The following is a 26,451-nucleotide window of genomic DNA, read 5'->3' as shown; positions in this document are numbered from 1 at the left end:
TTCCTTAATTCCCACCTTCTGGCCCAATCACTGGAACTGAATGTGCCGTGTTTCCTTGGGCCTTATACTTTCATTTCTTTAGTCTTCCTGACTGTATCTTCCTCCTGAAACCAAAGTCTTCATGATTGGATCTCGATTTCCAGATGCTCCGGATCCTCCCTGCCCAAATCTCTACCCACTACATAATTAATTTCCCCTAAGTCATTTAGACAATTCCAGTAACCCATGACCTTTTTCCTTTTAATCTTCCCCCAATTCAAACTCCAGTGAGAGACAATCAAGAACTCATGAATACATATATATTTATTTAATTCATAATATAGCATTTTGAATGGGCTGGGATTTTTTTTTAGAGGGATGAGGCTGTGTAATCCACAGATGCTCAGATTTCTGTCACTAGGAGAGACACTACTGGTCCAGAGCTCCCAGTACAAACAAGCCTGGGATAAAATATTTGATAAAAAATAGTCCAATAATAGTCTAATAAATATTCTAGCCGAGAACAACAACATAGCATATGTCTGAAGCTGGCAGACCAGACTGTAAAAGGCAGTTTCACCTGACCTAATGGCCGTCAACCTGGCCAACCTGTAATACACAAAGTACAGCCCAATGGCTCTGAGGCTGCAGTTGGCTTCAGGAATTAAAATAAATGTGGAAGTAGTTCTCATCTGTCAGCCTCACATTCTCCATTCTGTAGAAGAAAGGGTATCAAATATTTGCACTTATCAAAAAGTCCATCTGTGGATTGCTCCAACCAGGTAGTCATATATAAATATGTAAACCATGGAAGCTTAGAAAATTCACCTAGCGTATTTTAGCCGAAAAGAACATAGAAGTGATTTTGCTGCAATTTGAAATTCACTGCATCCGAAGTTTACACAATGGAATTGTATGATAAAAATACATACAGATGCAGTTACTCTTACTTACAAGTAGCCAGAACTCCAATGTGGCATTAAAATTTCTTTCATATTCTCAAAACATGTTTAACTTTATTGTTGATTATTTTTGTGCTTTCTTCAATAAGACGATATAAAAAGTGAAAATAAGCATAAATTGCAGACAGAAAGAATAATGTGCTGGCAGAAAGGATTGTACGAGAACAGACTGAGGAGAGCAACAGTGAAAACTTATGCAGTCTCCTTCCTTGAAGATGTTAAATACAGGTCCTATTCCCTTTGTCCAACTGGGTTTAGCTAGAGGTAGTCAATGACTTCTCTTAAGGTACCTGGCATTGACAGTATTCTATGAAAGTCTTAAGTTTACTGAAGTATCTGGGACTCACCACACCCCCACTGAATACTTTGCCACCATGTTTTTTCTTGGAAAGCACTTTTTATTATTCGGCTCAGAAACTTCATTGCTTACCCCAAACCCAGTTTATTTTCCTACTTTATTCAGTAGACTCAGCTCTGAGTGATTTTGGGCTATGACCCAAACTGAAATCCACATTCAAAGTTTGAAAAGACTGAAAGGTTATGGGAAAGAATGGTGCCACATGCTCCAGACAATTCCCCAAGTCAACTTCCAAAAGAGCTTTTGAGGAAGACAGTACTCATTTATATGTATGAGTCCTAGGACATTTACAAAACAATATCAATACAGCCCAAATGGAGAAGAGGCCAAGCATTTCTGCCCAGAAAACAACAAACACCAATATGGCTATCAGAGTACAACAGGGAAACTTTGATTATTCATTTGTTCACTCATACATTCATGCAGTTAACATTAGCCAGGCAACTACTTTCTGTTCCACACCCTGTGTCAGGTGTTGAACATACAACAGCAAAACCAAAAGACACAGTCTTTGCCCTCAAGGTATTCACAGTCTAGTGGGGAAGACGATTCTTATATGTTAAACCTTTGTGTGCATCAGAATTACCTGGGGGAGCTTGTTAAAAATGTAAAATTCCACTTATGTGCCCAGACGTTTTAATTAAGAAGATCGAGGGTGAGGTCTAGGAATCAATTGTTTTAACAAACACCAAAAATGATTCTAACAGGTGGTCTGAGGACCACACTTTGAAAAACACTGCTATACAATGTGATTATTGCTGAGAGGGGGTAGTGCTCAGGGTGCCATGGGAGCTGGAGAACATAATCCAGCCTAGGGGTTCAGGAGTTAATCTAGTCTAGTGGGGTAGAGGCGGGGAAAGCAAGTCCAGGCTAGAGTCAAAAGTAGGGTGGAGAAACTGAAGCTTTGTCTCAGGTCAGTAAAATCTAAAAGGCACAAAAATGAATGGCATGGGAGTCCCAAGGCCAAGGTAAAGAAAATCGGACTGGGGTGAAGGTGGAGTGTTCTGCACTTACAGCATTTTCACACTATTCCCTTAATTTAAGAACAACTCCTACTGTTTACTCTGGGCATCAAAATTGTTACTAATGTCTCTATTCCAGGCCCAGAGAACAACTTGTGAAAATCGTTAAGTTTGGCTAGAGTAATCAGTGTGAGGGGGAAGGTGGCAAAAGATGAAGCTGGGAAAGCAAATAGGGACTTGAAAAGCCAAAGTGGGTAAGTAACTGGGACTTCCTACTGAATGCTATGGGAGCCAGTGAAAGATTTTATGAAGGGGTTAAAATCATCTGTTTTGTTTAAGAATTTGGAGATAGGCTCTAGAGGAGAGACTTAGAGTAACTTAGAAATGAAAGACATCCATTTTAAAGCACTGCTACACTGTACTGGGCCTGGGGCTGAGCGGAGGAGATTAATATTTGTTGCATACTTAACTAAATGCCATGCTTAATGGTTAAGTATGCCATACTAATGCCATACTTAACTAAATGCCGGGTGTGTGCTAAGCAGTTTCAATGTGCTATCTTTTTTTCATCTTTGCAACAGCCTTGTGAGGTAGGTATTATTGTACAGAAGAGGAAACAGCGGCTCAGAGAAGTGAAGTACTTGCCCTGGGTCACACAGCTAGTAAATGGCAGAGGAAATAGATTATTTTAGTCTGAAGGCTATGATGAGCTTTCCATCACTGCAAGCTATTTCCCAGCACTGCTGAATCTTACCGAGGTTGCTCATTTCCTGATTAGCAGTAAGTACGTAGGGTTTTTAAAACCAAAAAAACCTACTTTGCCACTAGATAGGTAAGTTTGAGCCTGCCATCTGTAGCTGCATCAGTCTTGCTTTCCATGTTAGGTGTACAAACAATACGAAACTGTTCCTTAGGGGATTTGTATAGATACTTTGTCTCTCCTACAGAATAATAAGCCATTTGACAGCAGGGGCTGTGGATTATCAATAGGTCAGCTTCAGCGTGGTACCTGGCATCTAATAGTTGGTTGAATGAATTAATGAATGAACGCCCACCAAAGGCTGTGGAAAGGAAGATGGGGAGAAGTTTTGGCATTGTTTCAAGGCTCCGATCTGGGGACTTGTTACAACTAACACGTTGTGCAACAACAATATTTTCACGACTCCCAATTAGTAGACTCCTTAAAGCCGGCTCAGCTCCTGAAACGAGAAAGTTCTGGTGCTGACACTCCCAATCCCAGCAGCGGAACTGACAGAAGCACAGACCATAAAGCTTGATTCCCTTCCACGATAGTGATTAAGGACTGGGTTGAAGCTTACATCCGCATTTGCCATGAAGGGTTGGCTAAGCAAATGAATAGTGTAAATAAGATTGCGGGAAGAATGATTATTTAACCTGTTTAAGAAAACAAACTATTCTCAGGCATTCTTAAGCACTTCAGAAGTGTTTTATCTGAAAATATAAGTACATTTATATGCAAATAGTTGTTGCATCTACAACACTCCATTCTTACTGATTAGGTAAATAAAGAAGGTTCCTGGGCTTCCCTGGTGGCGCAGTGGTTGAGAGTCCGCCTGCCGATGCAGGGGACGCGGGTTCGTGCCCCGGTCCGGGAAGATCCCACATGACGCGGAGCGGCCGGGCCCGTGAGCCATGGCCGCTGAGCCTGCGCGTCCGGAGCCTGTGCTCCGCAACGGGAGAGGCCACAACAGTGAGAGGCCCGCGTACCGCAAAAAAAAAAAAAAAAAAAAAAAAAAGAAGGTTCCTAAAGAACCTCCATTATGCAAGTCTTTTTTTAAGCCTAATTCTAGTAACTGTATGTACTTGAGAGTAAGAAAACTGTACTTCTTTGAAATATTCTGTGACAGAATTTTCAAGAATTCGGACAAACCTCCTCCATTAGGTAGCATCGATGAAACTGTGCTACGTATAACAGATCTACCTGGATCAATTTCCTATCCAGCAATAGCATCTCTTGTGCAGTCTTGTCTCCCTATCTCTCCTGATCCAACCTAGAGCCCTTCCCACCATCTATGTCATTATTGCATGTGCATGTGTGTGTGTGACAGGAGGGAGGAAGGGAGGGATGAATGGAGGGGGGAAGAAATGTTGACTGATTTTGATGTTCCCTTTAGGGGACAAAAATGGATGGTATAATTTATTTTCCCTTCCAGTATATTTCTCACGCGAATGACTAAATTAAAAAGTTTATTATGTATATATAATTATAAAATGAATATATAATATATATTATTTATTCATTTTATATATATATTATATATACACAGACATGTTTTCTTCATAATAAATCCTTGATTGTAGGTTTTCTCATAAAAAGCTGCATATAATATGGGATCATTTGACACTTCAAAATTCTACTTGGCCTAATTGGCCAGTACTAGCAAGGCTGACACACCCCTGCTCTCCAGCTGGCTAGCCCCTTGTACAGAGCATCTTTCTACATTATTTACCTAGAATGACCCTAATTCCTTCCAATATCATTTATACTCCTAAATCACTGGGAATTTTTAATTCTCCAATGACAAGAGAAGCATTCTTCAAATTTCTTCTCCAATGGCTTGAACCCAGACTACTCAGATAATTTGTTCTGAGAAACTCAATACATTAATTCAAATACAAGCTTTAATGCACAAAAATTAAATCTATAATATCTAGTTATTTTGGATGCTTCAAATGAACTTTATTTTTGTATCTTGTATATTGGACACTAACTGAGGTTTAGGAGGGGAAGAACTGCTGAACTGGAGAGCCAGTGAATTATACGCTCTCTTGAAACTTAATGGCAAGCTTTCATCCCAGAAACATAAGGGGATTCTTGAGGCCTGCAGTTGCATTCCTGCCGCTCGGGGTAATCAATAAAATCTGGGGCAGGCAAGCCAGACAGGATCATCAGGGATTTGTTCCAGATTGTGAATGTTGGACAAACTGGAAGAATGAAGGTCACATCAAAAGTATGAAGATGGAGAGAGTTAGCTGGGTCATAGAAAGATAGCATGTTGTTGTCATAATCCAGAAGGACACCCAGACGCTTCAACTGTGGTGGCACATCCACCAGCATTTCCTTGTTGTTATGTCTGACTACGAAGTTACTATTGCATCGAGAGAAGACCCATGAGGAGGCGTTCTTGCCAATCCATTCATTCTTGGGAGCTGATTTGTAGGCAATGCCAATTGCATACCTGTGAGACAGTAGAAAGGAGAGAGAAATAAACATTTATTAATGATCTGAGTTATGCTAGACACTTTACAGAATATCTAAGAAATAGAATACATGTTTCTTCTTTAAACAGTTTACATTTAGATCCATAATACTGACAGCACTAGAGTTTTATTTTGTTTTTATTTTGTTTTTGCGGTACGCGGGCCTCTCACTGTTGTGGCCTCTCCCGTTGCGGAGCACAGGCTCCGGACGCGCAGGCTCAGCGGCCATGGCTCACGGGCCCAGCCGCTGTGCGGCATGTGGGATCTTCCCGGACCGGGGCACGGACCCGTGTCCCCTGCATCGGCAGGCAGACTCTCAACCACTGCGCCACCAGGGAAGCCCATCACTAGAGCCTTAAAAATAGTTAGCAATTAGAGTGCTGTAATTTTCAACTCCTAGCTCAGTATATTTTCCCTAATTTTATTTTTTAAAAACTGGCAAATCTTTCTAGCAGTGGTTTCCATCACATGCCTTTTAACCTTGACTTACTGGTATTACGTTTGTGCTATAGAACTAAATCTCCCAGGGACCTAACAACAGGGGAGAGAGGAGAAAAGAAAAGTGGGATCCACTTACCATGTTGAGGAACCCATGACCACCTCCCAGTAGTGGCAGCCACTGTCAATGAATATATTTCCTGCTGCCCCATAGCATCCTGTGCCACTAAACCTCTCTGGGGTATGGCTCTTCTTCAGAGAGCTTTCATCCTTCTCCATCTGCAGTCCATCATTGGAGATCTTCAACTTCTTGTGAGTCATTTTGGGATCCAGTTTAAAGGGTTGGCCTGAAAAAAGTAGCAAAAAGAAAATGCATGAGGAAGTATTTAAGAATTCTATCTTTGTCCTCCAGGACCATCACTATCAGAGGAGCCTCGACAAGATGATCATTCTTGAGTCAGTGAAAGTTGACTGGTGTTTGGATTATATTAAGGAAACAGGCCAGAAGCCACTGTTTTCAATAAAATAAAAATAAGCTGTGCCCCCTTCACAGACTATCAAGTTAAAAGGGGGCTCTCGGGCTTCCCTGGTGGCGCAGTGGTTGAGAGTCCGCCTGCCGATGCAGGGGACATGGGTTCGTGCCCCGGTCCGGGAAGATCCCACATGCCGCGGAGCGGCTGGGCCCGTGAGCCATGGCCGCTGAGCCTATGTGTCCGGAGCCTGTGCTCCGCAACGGGAGAGGCCACAACAGTGAGAGCCCCACGTACCACAAAAAAAAAAAAAAAAAAGGGGGGGGCACTCTCAGGGTCTCATGTCCTCAAATAAGTTTTGTACTTTGCTTTATTTCAGTGGGTGGTTTGGGCTTTGAGCAGATTTTAGGGGAAGGAGTATTTGAGGTGAGACAAAGTGAGGGGATAGATGAGATAACTGCTGCTTGGTGGCAGAACAAATAAACCTGAGAATAACTCAACTACAGGACAAATTGTTTGCCCCCTAACTACTGGGATGTAAATAACATATAATTAGGTAACTTTGTTAGAGTGACTTTTGCATCATCAATAATTAGAAAAAATATTTGTTGTGCAGGATCACTGACAACAAATTATTCCTTACAGTCCTAGACAAAACCAGTTAGTTACTAGAAGCCAACAGCTGGGTATGGCAATACCAACGCGTCTGGAAGACACTGTTGGCGAACGTAACACCCACCCCCTACTTTTTCTCTCTTACCCACTTTTACTATAGAGGTCAGAAAAGCTAAATACTCAAGCTCCTAGCCTCCCTCGCTGCTAGGGTTGACTAAGAAGATGGAAGCAGAAGTCAGAGAGGATGGAGGAAACTTCTAGGAAAGTGTCTGCTTTCTTGATGAAAGGGACAGCCATCACGTGTACCAACACTTTCCCCCTTCTTTCTATCTTGAAAGGAAATATGACGTCTAGAGGTTGCAGTGGTCATGTTGTGACCATGTGGCAATAAGCCAACACACAAAAGGAGAAGGTGCCTGGGTCTCTTACGACATCACAGAACTGCTGCACCATCCCTGAACCGCCTAAACTTCGAGCTTCTTGCTATGCGAAAGAGAGAGAAAAACACTATTTGTTTAAGCTGCTAAAAAATACTATTTGTTAAGCTAAATTAGTTGGATTTTTCTGTCACTTTTAGTCAAAAGCATTCCTAGCAGGTATGGCTTCTCAGCAGGAGGATTTTACCAGATTATCACAAACAGTACTCTTTTACTCAATTGTCCCCAAAGCATGGAGGCAGAATGCAGAGAAAAACTCTTCACTAACATCCTCCCAAGCCACCAGCTGTTTTATGTGTATCTCTGTGTCCACATACCTCCCAAGGACACAAACAACCCCCCTGCCCAAAGCACAGACTCCAACAGTACAGCTCCTCTACCCAGCGCCACTGCCCTCTTACACTGCTGTGGGTGCCAGTGTCAGGCTAAGTGTACTTGCTGGCACTGAGGGCAAAACTGCTCTCTCCTTTTGGAATCACCACAACGTACTGTTTGTTTTGAGTCGGGTAGGCTCACTGTTCCGGCTGCCTGCTTGGTTTATGGCTTTAACAATGAAGATGTAGCGTGTCCCACTCTGAAGTCCATGAACTGTGTAATGGTTCTGTTTGATGTTGGGCACAATCATCCAGCTATCCACGGAATTATACAGGCCTGTAACGTGGGGAAAGGAAGGATGTTAAGGTAATAGAGGTAGGATGATGAGAAGCACACTGAAAATTCATCATAAGCCCCCCCAAAAGTGAATTTCATTTTGTTTTCTTTTGAATCGTGGAAGACATAGTGAGATGAACCTCCTCTGCTTCTTTTCTCCCACGGAGCTAAGCTTATGCCAGGCTCCTTGCTTCTGGTAACTGAATGTAACCACTAGTGAGAGTTAGGTTACTCCAATTTGGTGCCAAATAATACAGGAAAACTTCTATACAAAATCACAGAATCATCTCTTTTATGGAGTCTCTAGGTCTTTACTCCAAAGGTCCAATCCTCTGAGATCTGAGTCTGACCTCGAATGGGTGGAGCAGAGCACAGTAACATGGAATCTCAGAGCCAAAATGACAACTAGGCACTATATTTCCCTCATTTTACAAATAGGAAACTAAGACAGAGAGAAGAAAAGTGACTTGCCCAAGGCCACAGATAGCTGGGGATGGTGCTGAGAGTAGAACTCTGGTCTCTTTAATCCTAGTCCAGGGTTCTCTCCACTACATCACAATTCACGGAGCAAACAGTAATGTTCCTTAGTCTCTGCAAGGTAGCAAAGCTTTCAGGGCTTATGATTCAACTCTCCCACACCATCCTCACCCTTACTTCCAATCTTGGTGGGCTCCAAGGTGTCATAGGGAAGCCAAGGAGATGACATAACAGTCAAAGCAGAATATCATCTCCTCACTTGACACTACCCAGTTTTACCCCTTCCTGGTTCTGATTCCAATACTCATTTGAGGTTGGGTGGTCCAGGAACACATTGTTGTCTGGAATCTCCTTCCCTCCCAAGTAGGGAAAGGGATCAGAGATCTAGGTTTCTGCTTTTGAAACTCTTTAGACCATAAACATTGACTTAAACAGAGAAAATGTACATAATTAAAAACATGTATTTGGCTAACTTTTAGTAAAAGAGGGATCAACATTCTAGCCTGTGAATTTAGACTTATCTCTTCTGTTATCTGCTTTTCAGTCAGGTTACCACTTTTTAACCATAATTCTACCAGAGGATAGAAAAGAAAGGGCAGGGAAAATGAGTGGTGAATTTAGTCATTTCTATGCAGCTCTAGCAAAGGATTTAGTGAGGTTAAAAACTGGAAATAATAATAAGTGATTTGAAAGAGATATGATCAGAAGGGTTTTATAATTAATTTGGGGAGCAGTAGAAGAAGTCTAAATTAAAACTAGAAAAAAGAAGCATAATGGGGGTGCAAACAGATATGCTATAGAAAGAATAATTGGTGGCGATGTTCAGTGATTCGCATGAAAAGACACAAGGATAAGGGCAAGGAAAAATGTTCGAGGGCTTGGCTGCCTATGTATCAATGCACAGTATGAATCATAAACTGCACATTAAATTTTACTACTAAGAGGGAAATATATGATCTTCCAGATATACTGCTAACAATACAAAACCAAAACTAACTTCATAATGAAGTACTATGCAGCTATAAAAAAGAAGGTGGAAGATCTCTATGAACTGATAACAGAGTGATTTCCAAGATATACTGTTAATTTAAAAAAGAAAATTGCAAAAGAGTTTATGTAGTATGCTACCTTTTTTTTTTGCGAGAAAGAAAGGCAAATAAGAAAACATACATATATTTGCTTAGATTTACAAAACAATAATAGCAACAAGAAGGAAAAACCAGAAAATAATGAAGCTGGTTGCCTACAGGGGATGGAGGTGGGGGAAGAAAATGAAAAGGATACAGGAGAGAATGACACTTCTCTGAGTACACCTTTTTTTTTATAGTTTTCCCTTTTGGAAACATTGTTGTTTTACAAGTTCAAAAGATTTAAATGCTGTCAATATGAATGGGAAGAGTGGGGTCTAAAACTGAAGGCAAACTGAAAAAATTGAAGCCACCTGCATTTCAAATGTAAACAATCACAGCAAAGGGCAAGAGGAGAACTGTAAACAAATCCTCACTATTGTTTGTGTTTGCAGTGGGATAGGCAACGCCATTCTGAAACTATTTCAGATGTGTTATTGAGCAAACGAGTATCCGAGTCGATGTTGCTGGGACCAGGCTTCTCATTGTGGAAGTAGGAACATACAAATATGAAATGGGGGAAGGTAAGAACGAACCTGTGGGGATGGACTGGAATTGGAGATATTGGTATAAACTCGTGATTTCTAAAATATGTATTTGTATGTGTATGTGCATACATATTGCACATATGTTAAGTATGTGTGTACGTATATTATGTGCGAATATGTATATGTACATGGGTGTATGTGTGTACTTCTAGTACCCAGGTTTTGGTCTATAATAACATTCTCCTACTAAAAGGGACCAGGGTTCCTTGGAAAAATGGCTGACTTCAGGGCTGGGGCAGGATACGGTCAAAATGAGCGTACAACCTTTTGTTATGCTGAAAAGTAAGGAAACACTGGAGAAAATGATGGAAGACTATAAGGACCCAAGAGTCAGCTTAAAAGGCTCCCACTGGCTAAATTTGGGCAATCTGAGCACCAAAATAAATAAGGGCAGTAAAGAATTACAAACCATCGAAAAAAGAGAATTCATAAGTCCATACTGAGAAGTAAAAAAAAAAAATAAAACAAATGAAGGATGAGTCTCTTGCTTACAGTAGAATGCAGAGTGGCAACTTGTAAATGTGGAAGGGGATGCTCAGTTGGAAAATCATTATTTTGCCATCATCAGAGTAAAGATTGGATCAGGTGAGAATTATTGATTGATGCTAAAACAGGGATGGGGTGGGATGGGTTTGATGAGGAAGCAGGATATTTTCATGGTCTTAAAGTATCATGGCACAGATTGCTTATTAGTTGCAAAAGGAAAAACAGTAACTATGCAAAGAAGAAATCAGGCAACATCTTTGATCAAGTGATCAAAATGAGCATCACCAATGAAGGGCAAGTACACATTGTGTGTCTCCAGTTGTGATGTCCTAAAGAGAACACGTCTCTTATGTAGCCTTCCAGCCATAAATGTGTAATCTGAATATAATCGTGAGGAAACATCAGACAAACTCAAAATAAGGAACAGCATAATAAACAAATTAAAAGGGCACTTTAAAAAATATCAATGTATGGGCTTCCCTGGTGGCGCAGTAGTTGAGAGTCTGCCTGCCGATGCAGGGGACACGGGTTCGTGCCCCGGTCCGGGAGGATCCCACATGCCACGGAGTGGCTGGGCCCGTGAGCCATGGTCGCTGAGCCTGCGCGTCCGGAGCCTGTACTGCGCAACGGGAGAGGCTGCGGCAGTGAGAGGCCCGCATACCACACACACACACACACACAAAATATATATATATATCAATGTCATTAAAGACAAAGAAAGGCTGAGAAAATGTTCCAGATTAAAGGATGCTAGAAATATGACAATTAAGTCCAATGCCTGATCCTAGACTATATAGGACAACATTGGGTCCTTAAAATGTCATAAAGTATATTATTGGGTCAACCGTCAAGATTGGAATATGAATGGTGGATTAGTTAAAAGTACTGCATCAACGTCATACCTCTTAAAGTTGATAACTATACTGTGGATACATAAGAGAATTTCTTTATTCTTAGGAAACACACACTGAAGGATTTAGGGGTGAAAGGCCATGATGTATGCCAGTTACTCTCAAATGGTTCAGAAAAAATGGACAGAAACAGAGAATGTTAGCAAATGATAAAGGAAATGGGATAAAACATTAACAATAGGTGAATCTGGGTAAAGAGTATATGGGCATTCTTTGTGCTGGTCTTGCAAGTTTTCTGTAATTTTGAAATCATTTCTAAATTTTAAAAAGGTAAATATATGATCCTCTGGGTATCACTGAGACTTAATGAGATGGGATTTATCATTGAATTATGGTAATGGAAGTATAAACCGTGTTCAAAATGGAAAGACCACAATATGGAAATTCATGAACCTGAGTGTAAATGTGTGTGGAGAGCATTTGCATGAGAATGAAAATGAGGGGAAATAGAAGTTATATCTTTGTGGCAGTATGTTACAGACTGCCTGGCCAGGGAGAGGTTATAGCCAGTGCTTTCATAATACAAAACGCAAAGCTGAAACAGAGGAAAGATATACAGTAATGGGGAAGACCATTATCCAAACATCTGTTAGAATTCTCATTCAGCTAACAGCATCATCTGAAACATTATCGGCTTGTGACAATTTCAAATCTTACATAAAGTGGGGAGAAAGTTTAAAATAAAGGAGGAAAGTTGAAAAAATAAGGAGAAGTACTTCTCCGGACAAAATTCTAACCAGCAAGGAAGAGATTTCTGGTTAAAGAAAATGTGGAGTTTGACTATTTTAAGATTCTTCATGTAAGTGGTATCATGTAGTATTTGTCCTTCTGTGTCTGGTTTATTTCACTTAGCATAATGCCCTCCAGGTTCATCCATGTTATTGCATGTGGGAGGATTTCCTTCTTTTTAAAGGCTTAATAATATTCCATTTTATGTATATACCACATTTTCTTTATCCATTCCTCTGTTGATGGACAACTTTTTGTATGTCAATTATACCTCAATAAAGTGGTTTTAAAAAAGAAAAAATATAGGAAAATCTCAAGGGAAAGTAGCTCTCACAACCAGGGTTCAGTCAACAGTGGCAGGCCAGACCAGCAGGTAGGACTGGAATCTTCATGAATATTTTTTACTAGTAAAATAGTTTCAACTTATCTGCCCATTGCCATCCAAAATTTTGCTTCAGGGCTCTGCCTTTGTTCCTGTCCTATTCTACTTTTCTATCAATGGTCGAAGGAGGAAGACACAGAAGGCACGCTGGAAGGGAAAGTAAATATATTGAAAGGCAGAAACTACATACAAAGGAATTTTGGTAGGCTGGAATAAGGAGCCAGAACTAACCAGATAAAATGTCATAGGAATAAATTCAAGATGTTGTATTTCAGTTTAGAAATTCAATTGTATAGGAATAGGATTTGGAATGCCTGGGGATTTCAGCTGACTATATGCTCAGTCAACACAACAATCAACACGGCTGCTGGAAAAAAGGCACAGGACAAGGGGGCATCAGCTAACACACCAGAGCAATAATACAGCTATCCTCAGTGGACTAGGAATAATTGGTAGCTGGTTTAATTCAAGGAGCATTAACCTTGAAGCCTGACAGGCTTGGGTTCAAATAATGACTCCATCAGTTTGTAGCTCTGTGACCTTGGACAACTCATTTAACTTGAGCCTCAGTTTCTACATCTATAAAATAGAATTATTATCATCTATTTCATAAGGCTAAGGAAGAAGTTATGAGGACCAAATGACATAACATATATGGGAGTGTTCGTAAATGGAAAAGCATAATACGTATCCAAATTGTTATTATTCACTAGGAGGAAGTCTTAGGCCTTTTATAAGGAAGCACTAACAATTATTTATAGCTGCACAACAACTGAATGGGCTGTTTGGCTAGAATTCAGCTGCCCATCACCGGAAATGTTTGAGCAGAGACAGGACAATCACCTACAGGGTTTCTGGTAGAAGGCAAGATTTGACAAGATGACATCTGAGGTCCCTTCCAATTCTAAGATGCTATGGTCCTATCGCTATTAAGAATTATCCTCTAAGCTTTTCTTTACAAAGGACTATGTACCCTTGAAAACAGAGGTGACAGCCTTTTGATCTTTGTCACTTCTTAGACTTATTCTCAACTCCCAGGAGACCACTGCTCTCCCCATATCAGGAAAGAGAAGCACAGTTACTGGCTTTAAGACTTTCCCGAGCAGGAAAGACAACTGCAAACAAGTATGTTGGGGAGGCCTTAGCGTTTTGCGACTTCACAACCTGAAGAAACACCCAGGAAAGCAGCTACCAGGGCCAAGTGGCTTAGGATGGAGCTGCACGAGGCAAGTGTTTTTTCGAGTTTGAGCCCAAATGTCCTCTCACCTCCCCATCCCATCATGTGGCCCTAAATTGTCACAAGACGGGAAAAGGAAGCCTATCGGGACGGTTTCGTTGGAAAAACTCCTCTCATGCGGGTCTGTGAAGTCAGACACAGAAGCACAAACACAAAGTAAAAAGAAAATACTAATTTGCAGCTATGCAGACGCAACCTTAGGGTGCAAATCAGTTCCAATCTTGAGTCCACTTTTAATTCTGCTTTCATTTCCATTTTCCCCAGCACATTGAGGGGAACTTGCAGCTCTAGTTAAGATCCTACTGCCTTGTCTTGCTCCAGTTCATCAGAAGGTGAAACCATAACATGTAGGCTAAATGACTGCTTTGCGAACGTCTTTCATTTGATGGCCCACTGATGGGCCATTTTATATTTGGTGTAATTCTTGGAGGAAAGGGAGAAGGGGTAGAGGGAAGAGTGACAGAGTCAGAAGGCTTGTCACTTCACTTATTCACTGATACAAATAGGTGTGGTAAAGGAAGTGGTAGTCTTTGAATGTAATGTATTTTACCATGATAATGAAGTGGAAGAAGAGTCAAGGAGAGAGATGTTCACACACACAGAATCAGCAATGATGGTGGCTTAGCTACTCAGGAATGAATTCTGAGCTGTGTTCTGATTTGGGAGAGTGGAGTGACATGGATTAACTGAGGAAAAGCTAAGGATTACATAAACAAATGGGAGTGGCCCCAGTGACTGCCCAGCAAGGAAATACACAACTTGCTTGTCACCCATCAGTAAGGTCTTTGCAATGCCCTGGGGGAGCTTGCACTGTCTACAAAACACTATACTAAACAACCTAACATGTCTTACAAACACTTGCCTCGTGGCGCCCCGGCCAATCTTGAGCAGCTTACTGCTTCCTTACATTTCCTTATCTCTGGCCACAGGCCCCAACTACACCATGACTTACTGATGAAGTTAGCCTGGCCAGTGAATATGGTGTACTGAAGCTCATAGGAGCTGATGCTGAACTCATCATCCGAGATCCAGTGGACTGTAATGGTGTCATGGGAAGCAGTACAGAGTTCCTCTCGGATAGATGGTGGGTTTGGGGCTGTAAGGAAAGGTGGAAAAGAAGGTAAGGAAAGCATACTCTCTGTTCTGGAATTTTACAATCGTTATTCTTGCTGCCCAACCCAACATCTCATGGAAAGGTGGTTTTCTTAATAAGAAGCTTTAGATTGCATGTACCATACAACCTGAATCCAAGTGCTGAGACCTCAAGTTCCCCCAAACCACTTTTGCTTCAATGGTAAAGGTATTTTAGGCAAAGATCTAAGCCTAAGTTATTGAGATGACTGATTGCCCATCGTCTACTCTGCCTGCACTAACACATATGTAGATATTAGAGCAAAGTGGTCACATGTTTCCTTATTACATGACCTTTGACCTATTTCTTTTTTTTCAAAGTAAGTTGTATTATATATTTTTGGCAGTATTAATAGGGGTTAATTGTGCAAATTAATATGAGTTCCCTCATCTGTAAAATGGGGATGATAATTACCTCACAGATTTGTTGTAAGGATCATGATATAAAACTAATATATAGTGCCTGGTATAAAGTAGATGTTCAATAAATGACAACTATTTTAACATAGTAACAAAGATAACTACAAACACAAAGTTATTGTGTGTGTATATTTTTCTCATGGAATGATCATTCAACAATCCTGAAGGTAGTCAGTATTTTTAACAGACTGGTTGTCTCCTTCATCTTCTAAAATTCTCTGCAACTCAGATATTTTTCTTCCTAATTTGCTAATCCCTAAATTTCCTTAAAATCATTTGGGTGGTACCTATACCCATGTGAGACATTCTCTAATATTCTTTCATTACCACCCGAGTTCTACCCCTTATAACAAGTGACATTATTTTACTGACAGGCTCATAAGGAGAAAACCATCAGCAACTTCTTGTTTTTTACCTTTAAGTAAGGATGGTATGTATACCCATTCTGTCCCCAGAGACACTGACAACTCATTTCTCTTTTCTGTTACATGAACTAAAATATATTCTATGTAAAAAGATACATGTATCATTTTAAAGATTATAAAAGCATTTTCATGATCAATATTGCCCTTTACAGATTATTTTAAAGTCAAAGCACACCAAAAGAAAAGGACTAAAATGGAAAGGAAAGCACAGTATTTTCATACCTGTTAAATAATCTAGCCCCTCCAGCAGTTTCTTTTCTCTGGAAAAATCTAAAGCAAAGTTTTCAAAGGCATCATTAAAATTGATGTCTGGAATCAGAACTTGAGAAGATGCAGTTGCCATAGCGACCCTGGAAGAGAGAAAAGTACATCAATATACATCAAAATAGGTTTGCAACCTTTATCCAATGTTTAATTTCTGGTTAAACAAGGTGAAAATAAATGACTGCTAGAGCTTGATTCATTTAGTGAAAAATATCATATCTGTGCTTTTCCAATGGAAACCATTTAAATTTTAATCATCAGGAACCAATTAAGGGTTATACCATATTTATTCACATATGTTCACCCCTCAAACACACTCCCCCATCCTGTCTTAATTAGGAGAAGTAAATACAGGATTCTTTCCCCTCTGCATCATTTTCCATCTGGCAGGCAGCATCAAAACTAGACCTCTGAAGGTTTGGTAAAGAGCAGTTTGAGAGAATTTTTTCTCCCCCTCTATTTTTTTAATGCTAATCAACAAGCCAGCATGCTGGGGCTTGGTTAAAACCTTCCCCTAAATCCTGTACTTTGTTTGACCTTTGATAACATTTACATTTAATTTTATTATTCTCTAATTGTATAATGCTATGCTAGCTTTATCTCCCCAACTAATTCTAAGAGTCTCAAGAGGAGGATCCATGTTTTGTACCTCTTATAATCTTCCATGGTCCCTAACACAGTGTTGGACACACAATGAATAAATAATTGTTGAATGAATAACTGAATGACTAACAACAACACAAATGCTAACCTTACTGAGCATTTAGTACATGTAAGACACCATGCATGCACTCTACATACATTAAGTTACTCCTTACTATCGCCCTGAGTAGCAAAGGTTATTTCCATTTTGTAAATGAGACATAGAAAGGTTAAGGAACTTGCTCAAGGTCACACAAGGATCAGAAAAAAATATATAACTGAACCCATGTTCACTGGATTCTAAACTTTATACCCTTAACCATGTAGACAGTTCCTGTTTTTTAAAAAAATAAGGTATAATTTTACATACTTCAGCAATTCTAAACCATTGTTCCACATCAGATTTATCTCTGAGCTTTGATCAAAATATGCATGTTTAGGTCCTGTGCCAGACCTGAATCGGAGCCAATGAAGATCCTTGAGCATGCAAATAACAGGATGGAAAGAAACATTAACTTGGCAACAATATGCATGTTAGAGTGGAGCGAAGAGGCATTGAATGCAGAAGAGCAGAGAGGAAACTTGTATGGTGAACTAGTTGTAAGGGGATGAGGAGTTAAACAAATAGTATATCCTTATGCATGGATACCCTGTTACACATCTACCTACAATAGCTTTCGGCTGTTTCTGGAAATTGCGATGTTTCAGGAATAAAATTCAGGTCAGGATAAACAAATGAAAGACTAATACAATGAGAGGCACTGAAGCTTTTGAGGCAAAGGAGTGATGTGCTCAAATTTATGTTTCAAGGACAACACTCCAGGGCTTCCCTGGTAGCGCAGTGGTTAAGAATCCGCCTGCCAATGCAGGGGACACAAGTTCGAGCCCTGGTCCAGGAAGATCCCACACGCCTCAGAGCAACTAAGCCCGTGCGCCACAACTACTGAGCCCGTGTGCCACGACTACGGAAGCCTAGAGCCCATGCTCCACAACAAAAGAAGCCACCGCAATGAGAAGCCCGTGCACCACAACGAAGAGTAGCCCCCGCTCTCTGCAACTAGAGAAAGCCTGCGTGCAGCAACGAAGACCCAAGGCAGCCAAAAAATAAAAAATATTTTTTAAATAAATTTAAAAAATAAGAACAATACTCCAGCGGCAGTGGATGGACTGGAAGGGGTCAAAACTAGAGGCGGATCAGATTTTAAGGTGTCTGGGAATGAGCAGAAAGTAAAGTGGTGACAGGAGAAGTGCAGACAAATAAAACAGAAAGTTAATTCATAACACATGAAAATAGCCAATAAATATATTAAAAAGCCCAACTACAGGAAAAATCAAAGAAACGTAAATTAAAATGAGATAGCGTTTATGATTATAAAGACATCATAGAAGCTTTTTATGTCTATATTAAACAATGCCTACATGTTTTTATTAGGACTGAAAATGATTCAAATTTTGGAGGCCAAATTTAGCATTACATACCAAAATAGCTTAAAATGTAAATATTCTCTGACATCACAGTTCTACTTCATAAAATGTTTTTGATCTGTGATTTTGGTTTTAATTCTTGAGCCTTATGATCACATAATGTACAAAATTTGTGCTGATGGTATATCTCCTCTATTTTAATCCTTCTAATGAGTTGGCAAAAGCACCATTACCAATCACACACATACAGTAGTTCTACAGTTGTATGTGTTTTTGGAGAGCTGTTTAAAAGACAATCCTGAATTATAACTTGGTCTGACTTAGTGAAGAATTCCCCAGCAAAATTTGCTACTGTATCTTGTCATGCTGAATTTTAAAAACATCCGACCTTATAGATTATCTATAAAAAATGTGAGAAGTGGGCTTCCCTGGTGGCGCAGTGGTTGAGAATCTGCCTGCTGATGCAGGGGACACGGGTTCGAGCCCTGGTCTGGGAAGATCCCACATGCCGCGGAGCAACTAGGCCCGTGAGCCACAACTGAGCCTGCGCATCTGGAGCCTGTGCTCCTCAACAAGAGAGGCCGCGACAGTGAGAGGCCCGCGCACCGCGATGAAGAGTGGCCCCCACTCGCCGCAATTGGAGAAAGCCCTCGCACAGAAACGAAGACCCAACACAGCCAAAAATAAATAAATAAATTTATTTTTTTAAAATGTGAGAAGTATTAAATACTCTTTATTTGGCATTATACCTAAACCAGACTAAAATGCCTTTCATTAAGTAAAAGGCAACATTTTAGATACAGAGAATTTTGATTAAATTGGCACAGTTAAGACCAAAAAGAGAAAGTGGACATTGCCAGCTTATCGTTAGTCCTGGCCTTAACAGGCTAATGAACACACCCTGAAGCACAGGTGAGCCTTACTCTGTTCAATGAGACAGTGAAGGGATCTTCTCAGTATTTAAATATATTAATACCACCAGTTATATAAATCTAAATATAAACACAGTCTCCTATAGGTTTTGAGATGGCATTCACCACCTCTGTGCAAAGTTGAACATTATTAATCAAGTCCAATCATATCTTTTTTTAAATAAATTTATTTATTTTTGCGTTGGGTCTTCGTTGCTGTACGAGGGCTTTCTCCCTAGTTGTGGTGAGCGGGGTCTACTCTTCATTTCAGTGTGCAGGCTTCTCATTGTGGTGGCTTCCCTTGTTGCGAAGCACGGGCTCTAGGCATGTGGGCTTCAGTAGTTGTGGCTCACGGGCTCTACAGTGCAGGCTCAGTAGTTGTGGCGCATGGGCTTAGTTGCTCCGCGGCATGTGGGATCTTCCCGGACCAGGGATCGAACCCTTGTCCCCTGCATTGGCAGGTGGAGTCTTAACCACTGTGCCACCAGGGAAGTCCCCCAATCATATCTATAGAAGGGGAAAATAGTGATGGCACTTGCTGAACTGGAATTACTATCAAAATTCATAAAGCTGATCATACTCATTTATCCACAAGCCAATCTTATTTAAGTCATGACTATCCAACAGAAATATCCTATCAGCCATTCATGATCTGAATTCTGGTGTATGAGATCAATTTAAATATGGTACACATAAAAAAGTCATGAGCTATTTCTGTTTTGTAGTAAATAAGGCAGTGGCCAAATATTACTCACTAGTAGCTTTTTTTTTTTTTTTTTCGGTATGCAGGCCTCTCACTGTTGTGGCCTCTCCCGTTGCAGAGCACAGGCTCCGGACACGCAGGCTCAGCGGCCATGGCTCACGGGCCCAGCCACTCCGCGACATGTGGGATCTTCCCAGACTGGGGCACGAACCCGTGTCCCCTGCATCGGCAGGCGGACTCTCAACCACTGCGCCACCAGGGAAGCCCTTGGGTTGACCTTTTAAAAAATATTCTTGCCCTTCTCAACATCAGCCATTTTAAAATATGTTTTTTCATCACACGCTACACAGAGGTTCCCACTTGCAAACAAGACGTCCTGTTCACTAAGTACTTCATATATTTTTTACTAAAGAAGTAACTAAGACATATGCAAAGATAACAACTATAAGAGCACTCAACATACTGTATGTAACCTAGTTGTCTAACAATGGGGACTGAGCTAAGTAATGTGTCATACATCAAAAGATGAAACACTATAAGGTCACTGAAAATCAGGTTATAAAAAAATATCCAATGCCAGGGGAAAGTTCGTGATATGTTACGTTTCAAACATAGGGTAAAATGCAGTATATACAACATGACCTTATGTTTGTGAGGTGTATATATATATATATATATATATATATATATATACACACACACACACACACACACACACACACACACTCCCAAATGTTAACAGTGGCTGGAAGGTTAAGGATGAGATAAAGATGACATTGACATATACGTAAGTGTTTGTGTCTGTGTGTGTGTCTGTGTTTCTGTATTTAAGCAAAACACAACATTAGCTATCTCTCAAGGCTCTGATCTCTATTAGGGATAATATATAATAAGTGCCATTTGTAAGGGGGAAGGAATAACTCTCCCAGTTAAAATTTCATTTTAACTGAAGTCTTGGTTCTTAATACATTACAATGAATAATTGTGGGGAAGAATTTCAGACCTTATGAGAGACCAGTGAGAAAGATATTTAGGTTGCATAGATGATTCTCAAGCCATACCACATAGTTAGCCATCTATTCTTCCTACCACATAGGCTATACATGAGCCCATGAAAAGAAGATTTAGATATAGAGAGTTGGGAATCATCGACAGCTAGATGGTAATCAAAGCCCTAGGTGCTACAAGTCTGCAACAGGGAGAATGTGTACTGAGAAAAGAGAATAGCTTAAGACAGAATCACAAAGAACAACAGCATAAAGGAATAGGTCAAGGAATAGTTGCTCACAAAGGCAAATGAAACCAGACAGGCAGGAAGAAAACCAGGAGCTTTCTCAAGCTAAGGGCAGAGAAATTTCAAGTAACAATGGTCAGTAGGGACAAATGCTACTGAGAGACCAAGTAAGATGAAACAGTAAGATAAAACAAAGGAATGTTGATTGCAATTTAGCAACAAGGTATTCATTTGGTGACCTTAGAAAGAATACTTTCAATAGTGTGGTAGTGGCACAAGACATTTCAGAGTTGAAGAGTGAGTGGACATGATTACATACAGTGGTTTAAATATATGTTTTATCTTTGCTCTCATGAAATCCCACTGAAATGACAAAGAAAAAAAAGTCATAAACCCACAAAGACAAAGAGAATGGAAAAAGAGATGCAAGTAAGATATTGTCAACAAATGTCTGGAAATTAGAAAGGGATGGATGAGTGGTAACCAACAACAGAGCAGAGAAAGCTGAATTGGGAAGCCAAAAACATGAAGCTGATTTATTGCCACAGACAGTTGAAAGTTTGCATGAGGAACAGCAAGACCACCAGATCCACTCAACCACAGACCACCCCTCTCTCATCTTGACGCCATACTAAAAGCAGTCTTAAAACCCTTTCCCTGCTTGGCTCCTAGAATAATGGAAGCCAGACTTGTACCCTTCATCCCCCTCCAGAAGCAGGAGATTGGTGGATTCCTTCCACAGGTAACTGACCCAGGAGAAAACACCTACAGACGGGTCCACTCAATAAAAATCTGGCATTCCGGACTTCCCTGGTGGTGCAGTGGTTGAGAATCCTCTGGCCAATGCAGGGGACATGGGTTCCATCTCTGGTCCAGGAAGATCCCACATGCCGCAGAGCAACTAAGCCCGTGGCCACAACTACTGAGCCTGTGCTCTAGAGCCCGTGAGCCACAACTACTGAGCCTGCGTGCCACAGTTACTGAAGCCCGCGTGCCTAGAGCCCATGCTCTGCAACAAGAGAAGTCACCGCAATGAGAAACACAGGCACCGCAACGAAGAGTAGCCCCCGCTCGCCTCAACTAGAGAAAGCCCACGCGCAGCAACGAAGACCCAACGCAGTCAAAAATAAAAATAAATAAATTTTTTTAAAATCTAGCATTCCACCTTATAATCCTATAGCAAAGTTCACCAAGCAACAAACTGTTCCCACCCCCTCAGATCTTCCAGTCACCTTTTAGTCTTAAATTCAAACAGGCAGTGAAAAGCTCCCCAAACATTTAGGGAAAGACAGAAACTAACAGAGAAAAGGAACGTGGAGGAAACCAACACAATGCAGTTTAGAAGAAAACTTTTTTAGTGATCCTTAATATCATCAGGAAGATAAATAGTTTGTATTCATAAAGCAAGGAGGGAGTGCTAAAAAAGAAGCAAAGATCAAGAAAGAGCTCTTATAAATAAAAATATAAATACTTAAATTAAAATTTTAATAGAAGGATTGGATAAAAAATTAAGGAAACATCTTAGATCAAGAAGATAAAGTCATGGAAAGTGGGAGATAAAAGATTTTTTTAAAATTAGAGGGAAAATCAAGGGTGTCCAAAATCTGGCTAATTAGAGTCCCAGAAAGAGAGAAGAGAGAAGGGGAGGAAGTCCTTAGCAAATAATAAAAGACAGTTTCCCAGAACTAAAAGTCAGTAGTCTTTAGATTGGAAAGACTCACTTAGTGCCCAACAAAAATGAATAATAAAAGACCCACACCAAGGCATATCTTGGTGAAATTTCAGAAAAAAGTACATTAAAGATAAGACCTTCAAAGCTCCAGATTTTAAAATATAGGTCACATTCAAAAGATCAGGAATCAAAATAGCAGTGGAATTTAGTAGCCAATAGAGCCATGCCTTCAAAATTATAAGGAAAATTTATTTCCAACCTATCAAATTAGAAAATAAATTTAAAATATTATTTAAACAAAAAATTCTCAAAATTTTATTTACCTTGTACTCTTTCTTAGGAAGCTGTGGGAAAATTTGTTCCAGCAAAAATTAAGGGAATAAAATGGTACACGAAGGGGGAATCAGGTGGAGCCCGATGGAGTCCCTAATTAAGAACACAGAGCTGTGAATCCAAGGAGACTAAGTTGGTTGGAGTTCACAGGGCAGAGTACTAGAGAGGAGAAAGCTGCACAGAGAGAATTCTGGGAACTTCGGAGGGTTTGCCTCTAGAATTCAATAAAATACTGATCAACACATGCATATAAGGAAACTGCCCAATGCTAGAGAAAGAGTCACCCAAAAAGATTAGAGGGAACAAACCCTAATGCTCACACAGGGCCAGGAATAGTGTATGTTCCCACCAGCCACACCAGAAAATCTCATGATTCATGGGGGACCTGGTAGCGTACTCAGAAGGGTCCTGTCTCAGTAGTGGGGAAAAATTTCCCCTGGACTAAACACTGCTTTGATCACACCTAACAAATCTTAAAAAAGTAAGACCTGAAAGGAACAAGCTATTTTCAAGTAACTTAACCGTGTCCCAGAACAAAGTTTAGGAATATTTATAGGAATACAAAAATATATAGTGCCCAATAAGATAAAATTCACATTGTCTGGCATCCAATAAGAAATAGCCAGACATGCAAAGAAGCAAGAAAATAAAGCCCATAATAAGGAGAAAAAAGCAACTAGTTGAAACTGACCCAGATATTAGAATTAGGCTTAAAGCAATTATTATAACTGCATTCCATATGTTCAAAAAGCTAGAGAACCCTGCTACCTTCCTGCTTATGCTCAGCAAATGACTTTGCCTCCTATTTTACAAAAAGAGGGGTAGATATGAAATGATAAATTCCTCAATTTCTCATACCAAACCGCTGGGCATACTGACATCCACATCCATTACTTCCGTCTTCCTTCTGGTTAAATGGAAGAGATGTCCCTTCATTTGTGCTTTGGCCACATACCTTCTTTTTTCCATAGCTTCAGTTTTGCCCCATCTCTAGCTGACCTGTATCCACTTTTTTTTTTTTAATTAATTTTTGGCCGTGCTGGGTCTCCGTTGCTGCACAGGCTTTCTCCAGTTGTGGTGTGCAGGGACTACTCTTCGTTGCAGTGCACAGGCTTCTCATTGCAGTGGCTTCTCTTGTTGTGGAGCACTGGCTCTAGGCACGCGGTCTTCAGTAGCTGTGGCGCACAAGCTCAGTAGTTGTGGCGCATGGGCTTAGTTGCTCCGCAGCATGTGGGATCTTCCCGGGACTAGGGATCGAACCCTTGTCCCCTGCATTGGCAGGCAGATTCTTAATCACTGCACCATCAGGGAAGTCTGACCTACATCCACTTTTAAACTCACTCACATCTCTCCTATCTAAAAAAATAATACCCACAACTTTCCTCTACCACATAGTCATTCTAGCTACTGCCATATCTCTCTCCTTCTCTTCATAGCAAACTTCTTGAAAGAATGTTCATTTCTTCGGCTCTAATTTACTCTTCTTAAACATTTGAAAGTTATTTATATTAACGTAATACTTGTACCTAATTAAATAGTCAAATGTTGCTAATAGTTATACTGCAAGAAGTAACAATCTCCTCTCATCCCCAATTTCTGCTCTCCAATAATAATAGTATTGAGCATTGACTTTGTGTTGGGCATTTTTCTGAGCCTTTATAAGTACTAACTCATTTAACCCTCACAAAAACTTTATGAGATAGACACTATTATCATTTCCATTTTGCAAATGAGAGAATGAGAATGAAGCTCAGAGAGGTTATATGACTTCCCTAAGAGCGACCAACTAGTTTAGGGTCAGAGGCAGGATTCAAATCTAGGGAGTCTAGTGCTATAGTCTAGACTAGAAAGGCATCCACCTATCTATGTGGCCAGAAGTTTCTCTGCTCCTACACCAACACCAACATAGAAAGCTCCAGCCCTGAGTGGGCAGCAGAGAGCCATGGCATCACTAGGGCACATGGTTGGCTGTGCATTAGAAGAACCAGTAGGCTGCAGAGACAGAGAGAAGGGCGCCAGAAATCCACAGGGCAATCTACCACCCTGAGGCTTAGTAACTAGCCAGCTGGTAAAATCTTCAGGTGGTAGCGGCTACATATTGATACACGCCTGAACAGAGTTAAGTGACTTTAAGCTGGCCCCTTTTCATAAAAGGAAGCATTGCTGCAAGAACATAAGGAACTCACCTCTCAGCAATATTTTTTGCAGACTGGAGAAACCGCGCCTGGTCATTTTCTTTCAGGATATGCTCAGCTTGGTTGATGAGGACTGTTGAGCGTTCAAGACACTGGCGGCAATTAGCAACCTGCTGTGCCAACTTTCTCAGTTTCATAACCTTAAAGAATTAGCAAAAGAAAAATAAGATAACACATCCAGTGGTTAATTAAAAATGATAAAACAACATGAAGGAGATCTGCTGCAGTGATTCTAAAAATAAGACCTATTAACATCCCATGGTCCCTGTACTAAGCACTCACCTTGTCACCCTACCCACCATGTCTGTTTTGTCAACCCCTCCTACCACCTACGGCCCGCTTACTTACCCTGCAACACAGTCATATACTCCAGGTTACCTACCTCCTCTTTTTATTGATCACATTAATTATTTTTATTATAAAAGCAATGTGTGGTCATTACAGAAAATTTAGAAAATAAAAAGAAACCCTACCACCCAGACATCACCATTGTTGACACTTTATTGTCACATACATGTTTAATAAAAAGCACCTCCTTTTTCTTCATGAGTATCTACATTTCTATGTATGTATTTCTCTAAGCATCTTTAAGCATACCTATGTGTTCACAGATCTGTGTTCTCGGACACTTCAGTTCCTGTGTTAGTTGGAACCACCCAGCATGGCACAAAGTAATGGCTATCACTCCAGGCTCTCATAACTTCTCACACTGTACACACAGCATGAGCTCACAATCACTATACTGACCAGCAGACCAGCAAGCGTAAAACCATAGAGCTGCATAGAGGCTCAGACCTGAGCTTCTTGACCACGATTCTTCAGTTCCCATGCTAAAAGCCTGGAAGCCTTCTCTCTCTCTCCTTCATCTTTTATATCTAATCAGTCGATGATTCCCATCATTTCCTTGCTAGCAATGCCTGCTACGCTCTTCCTTTCCGTTTGTGCTACCACTTCCCTGGTTAGGCCTTCATCAACTCATGCCAAGGATCATTCCATAAGCCTCATAACATGCTTGCCTGACTTCAGTGTCATCCCATTCTGATCTACACTGCACACTTCTGCCGTATCTATCAGTCTTCTCCCTCCCTAAGAAACTAGGATGATT

At 40.5% G+C, this 26,451-nt stretch overlaps 1 protein-coding gene across 3 annotated transcripts in view; it reads right to left on the bottom strand.

Moving 5' to 3' along the window:
- Nucleotides 1-4,549: 4,549 nt before the first annotated feature.
- Nucleotides 4,550-26,451, bottom strand: part of MID2 (midline 2) — a 104,744-nt gene continuing 82,842 nt past the window's right edge. For 2 of the 3 annotated variants that reach the window (XM_032620925.1, XM_032620924.1), the window contains exons 5-10: nucleotides 25,338-25,486; nucleotides 16,190-16,317; nucleotides 14,854-15,087; nucleotides 7,933-8,094; nucleotides 6,061-6,268; nucleotides 4,550-5,461 (exon numbers count right to left, since the gene is read on the bottom strand). In XM_032620925.1, coding sequence (XP_032476816.1) covers nucleotides 5,059-5,461; nucleotides 6,061-6,268; nucleotides 7,933-8,094; nucleotides 14,854-15,087; nucleotides 16,190-16,317; nucleotides 25,338-25,486 — 1,284 coding nt within the window. In that variant the 3' untranslated portion in view covers nucleotides 4,550-5,058. The remainder of the gene's footprint in view (nucleotides 5,462-6,060; nucleotides 6,269-7,932; nucleotides 8,095-14,853; nucleotides 15,088-16,189; nucleotides 16,318-25,337; nucleotides 25,487-26,451) is intronic. The other variant, XM_032620923.1, reaches the window with a different exon arrangement.

This window comes from Phocoena sinus, chromosome X (genome assembly GCF_008692025.1).
Source record: "Phocoena sinus isolate mPhoSin1 chromosome X, mPhoSin1.pri, whole genome shotgun sequence".
Classification (NCBI taxonomy): Eukaryota; Metazoa; Chordata; class Mammalia; order Artiodactyla; family Phocoenidae; genus Phocoena; species Phocoena sinus.
Note: the sequence above shows the minus strand (reverse complement) of the source record. Positions and strands in the feature narration are given on the sequence as shown.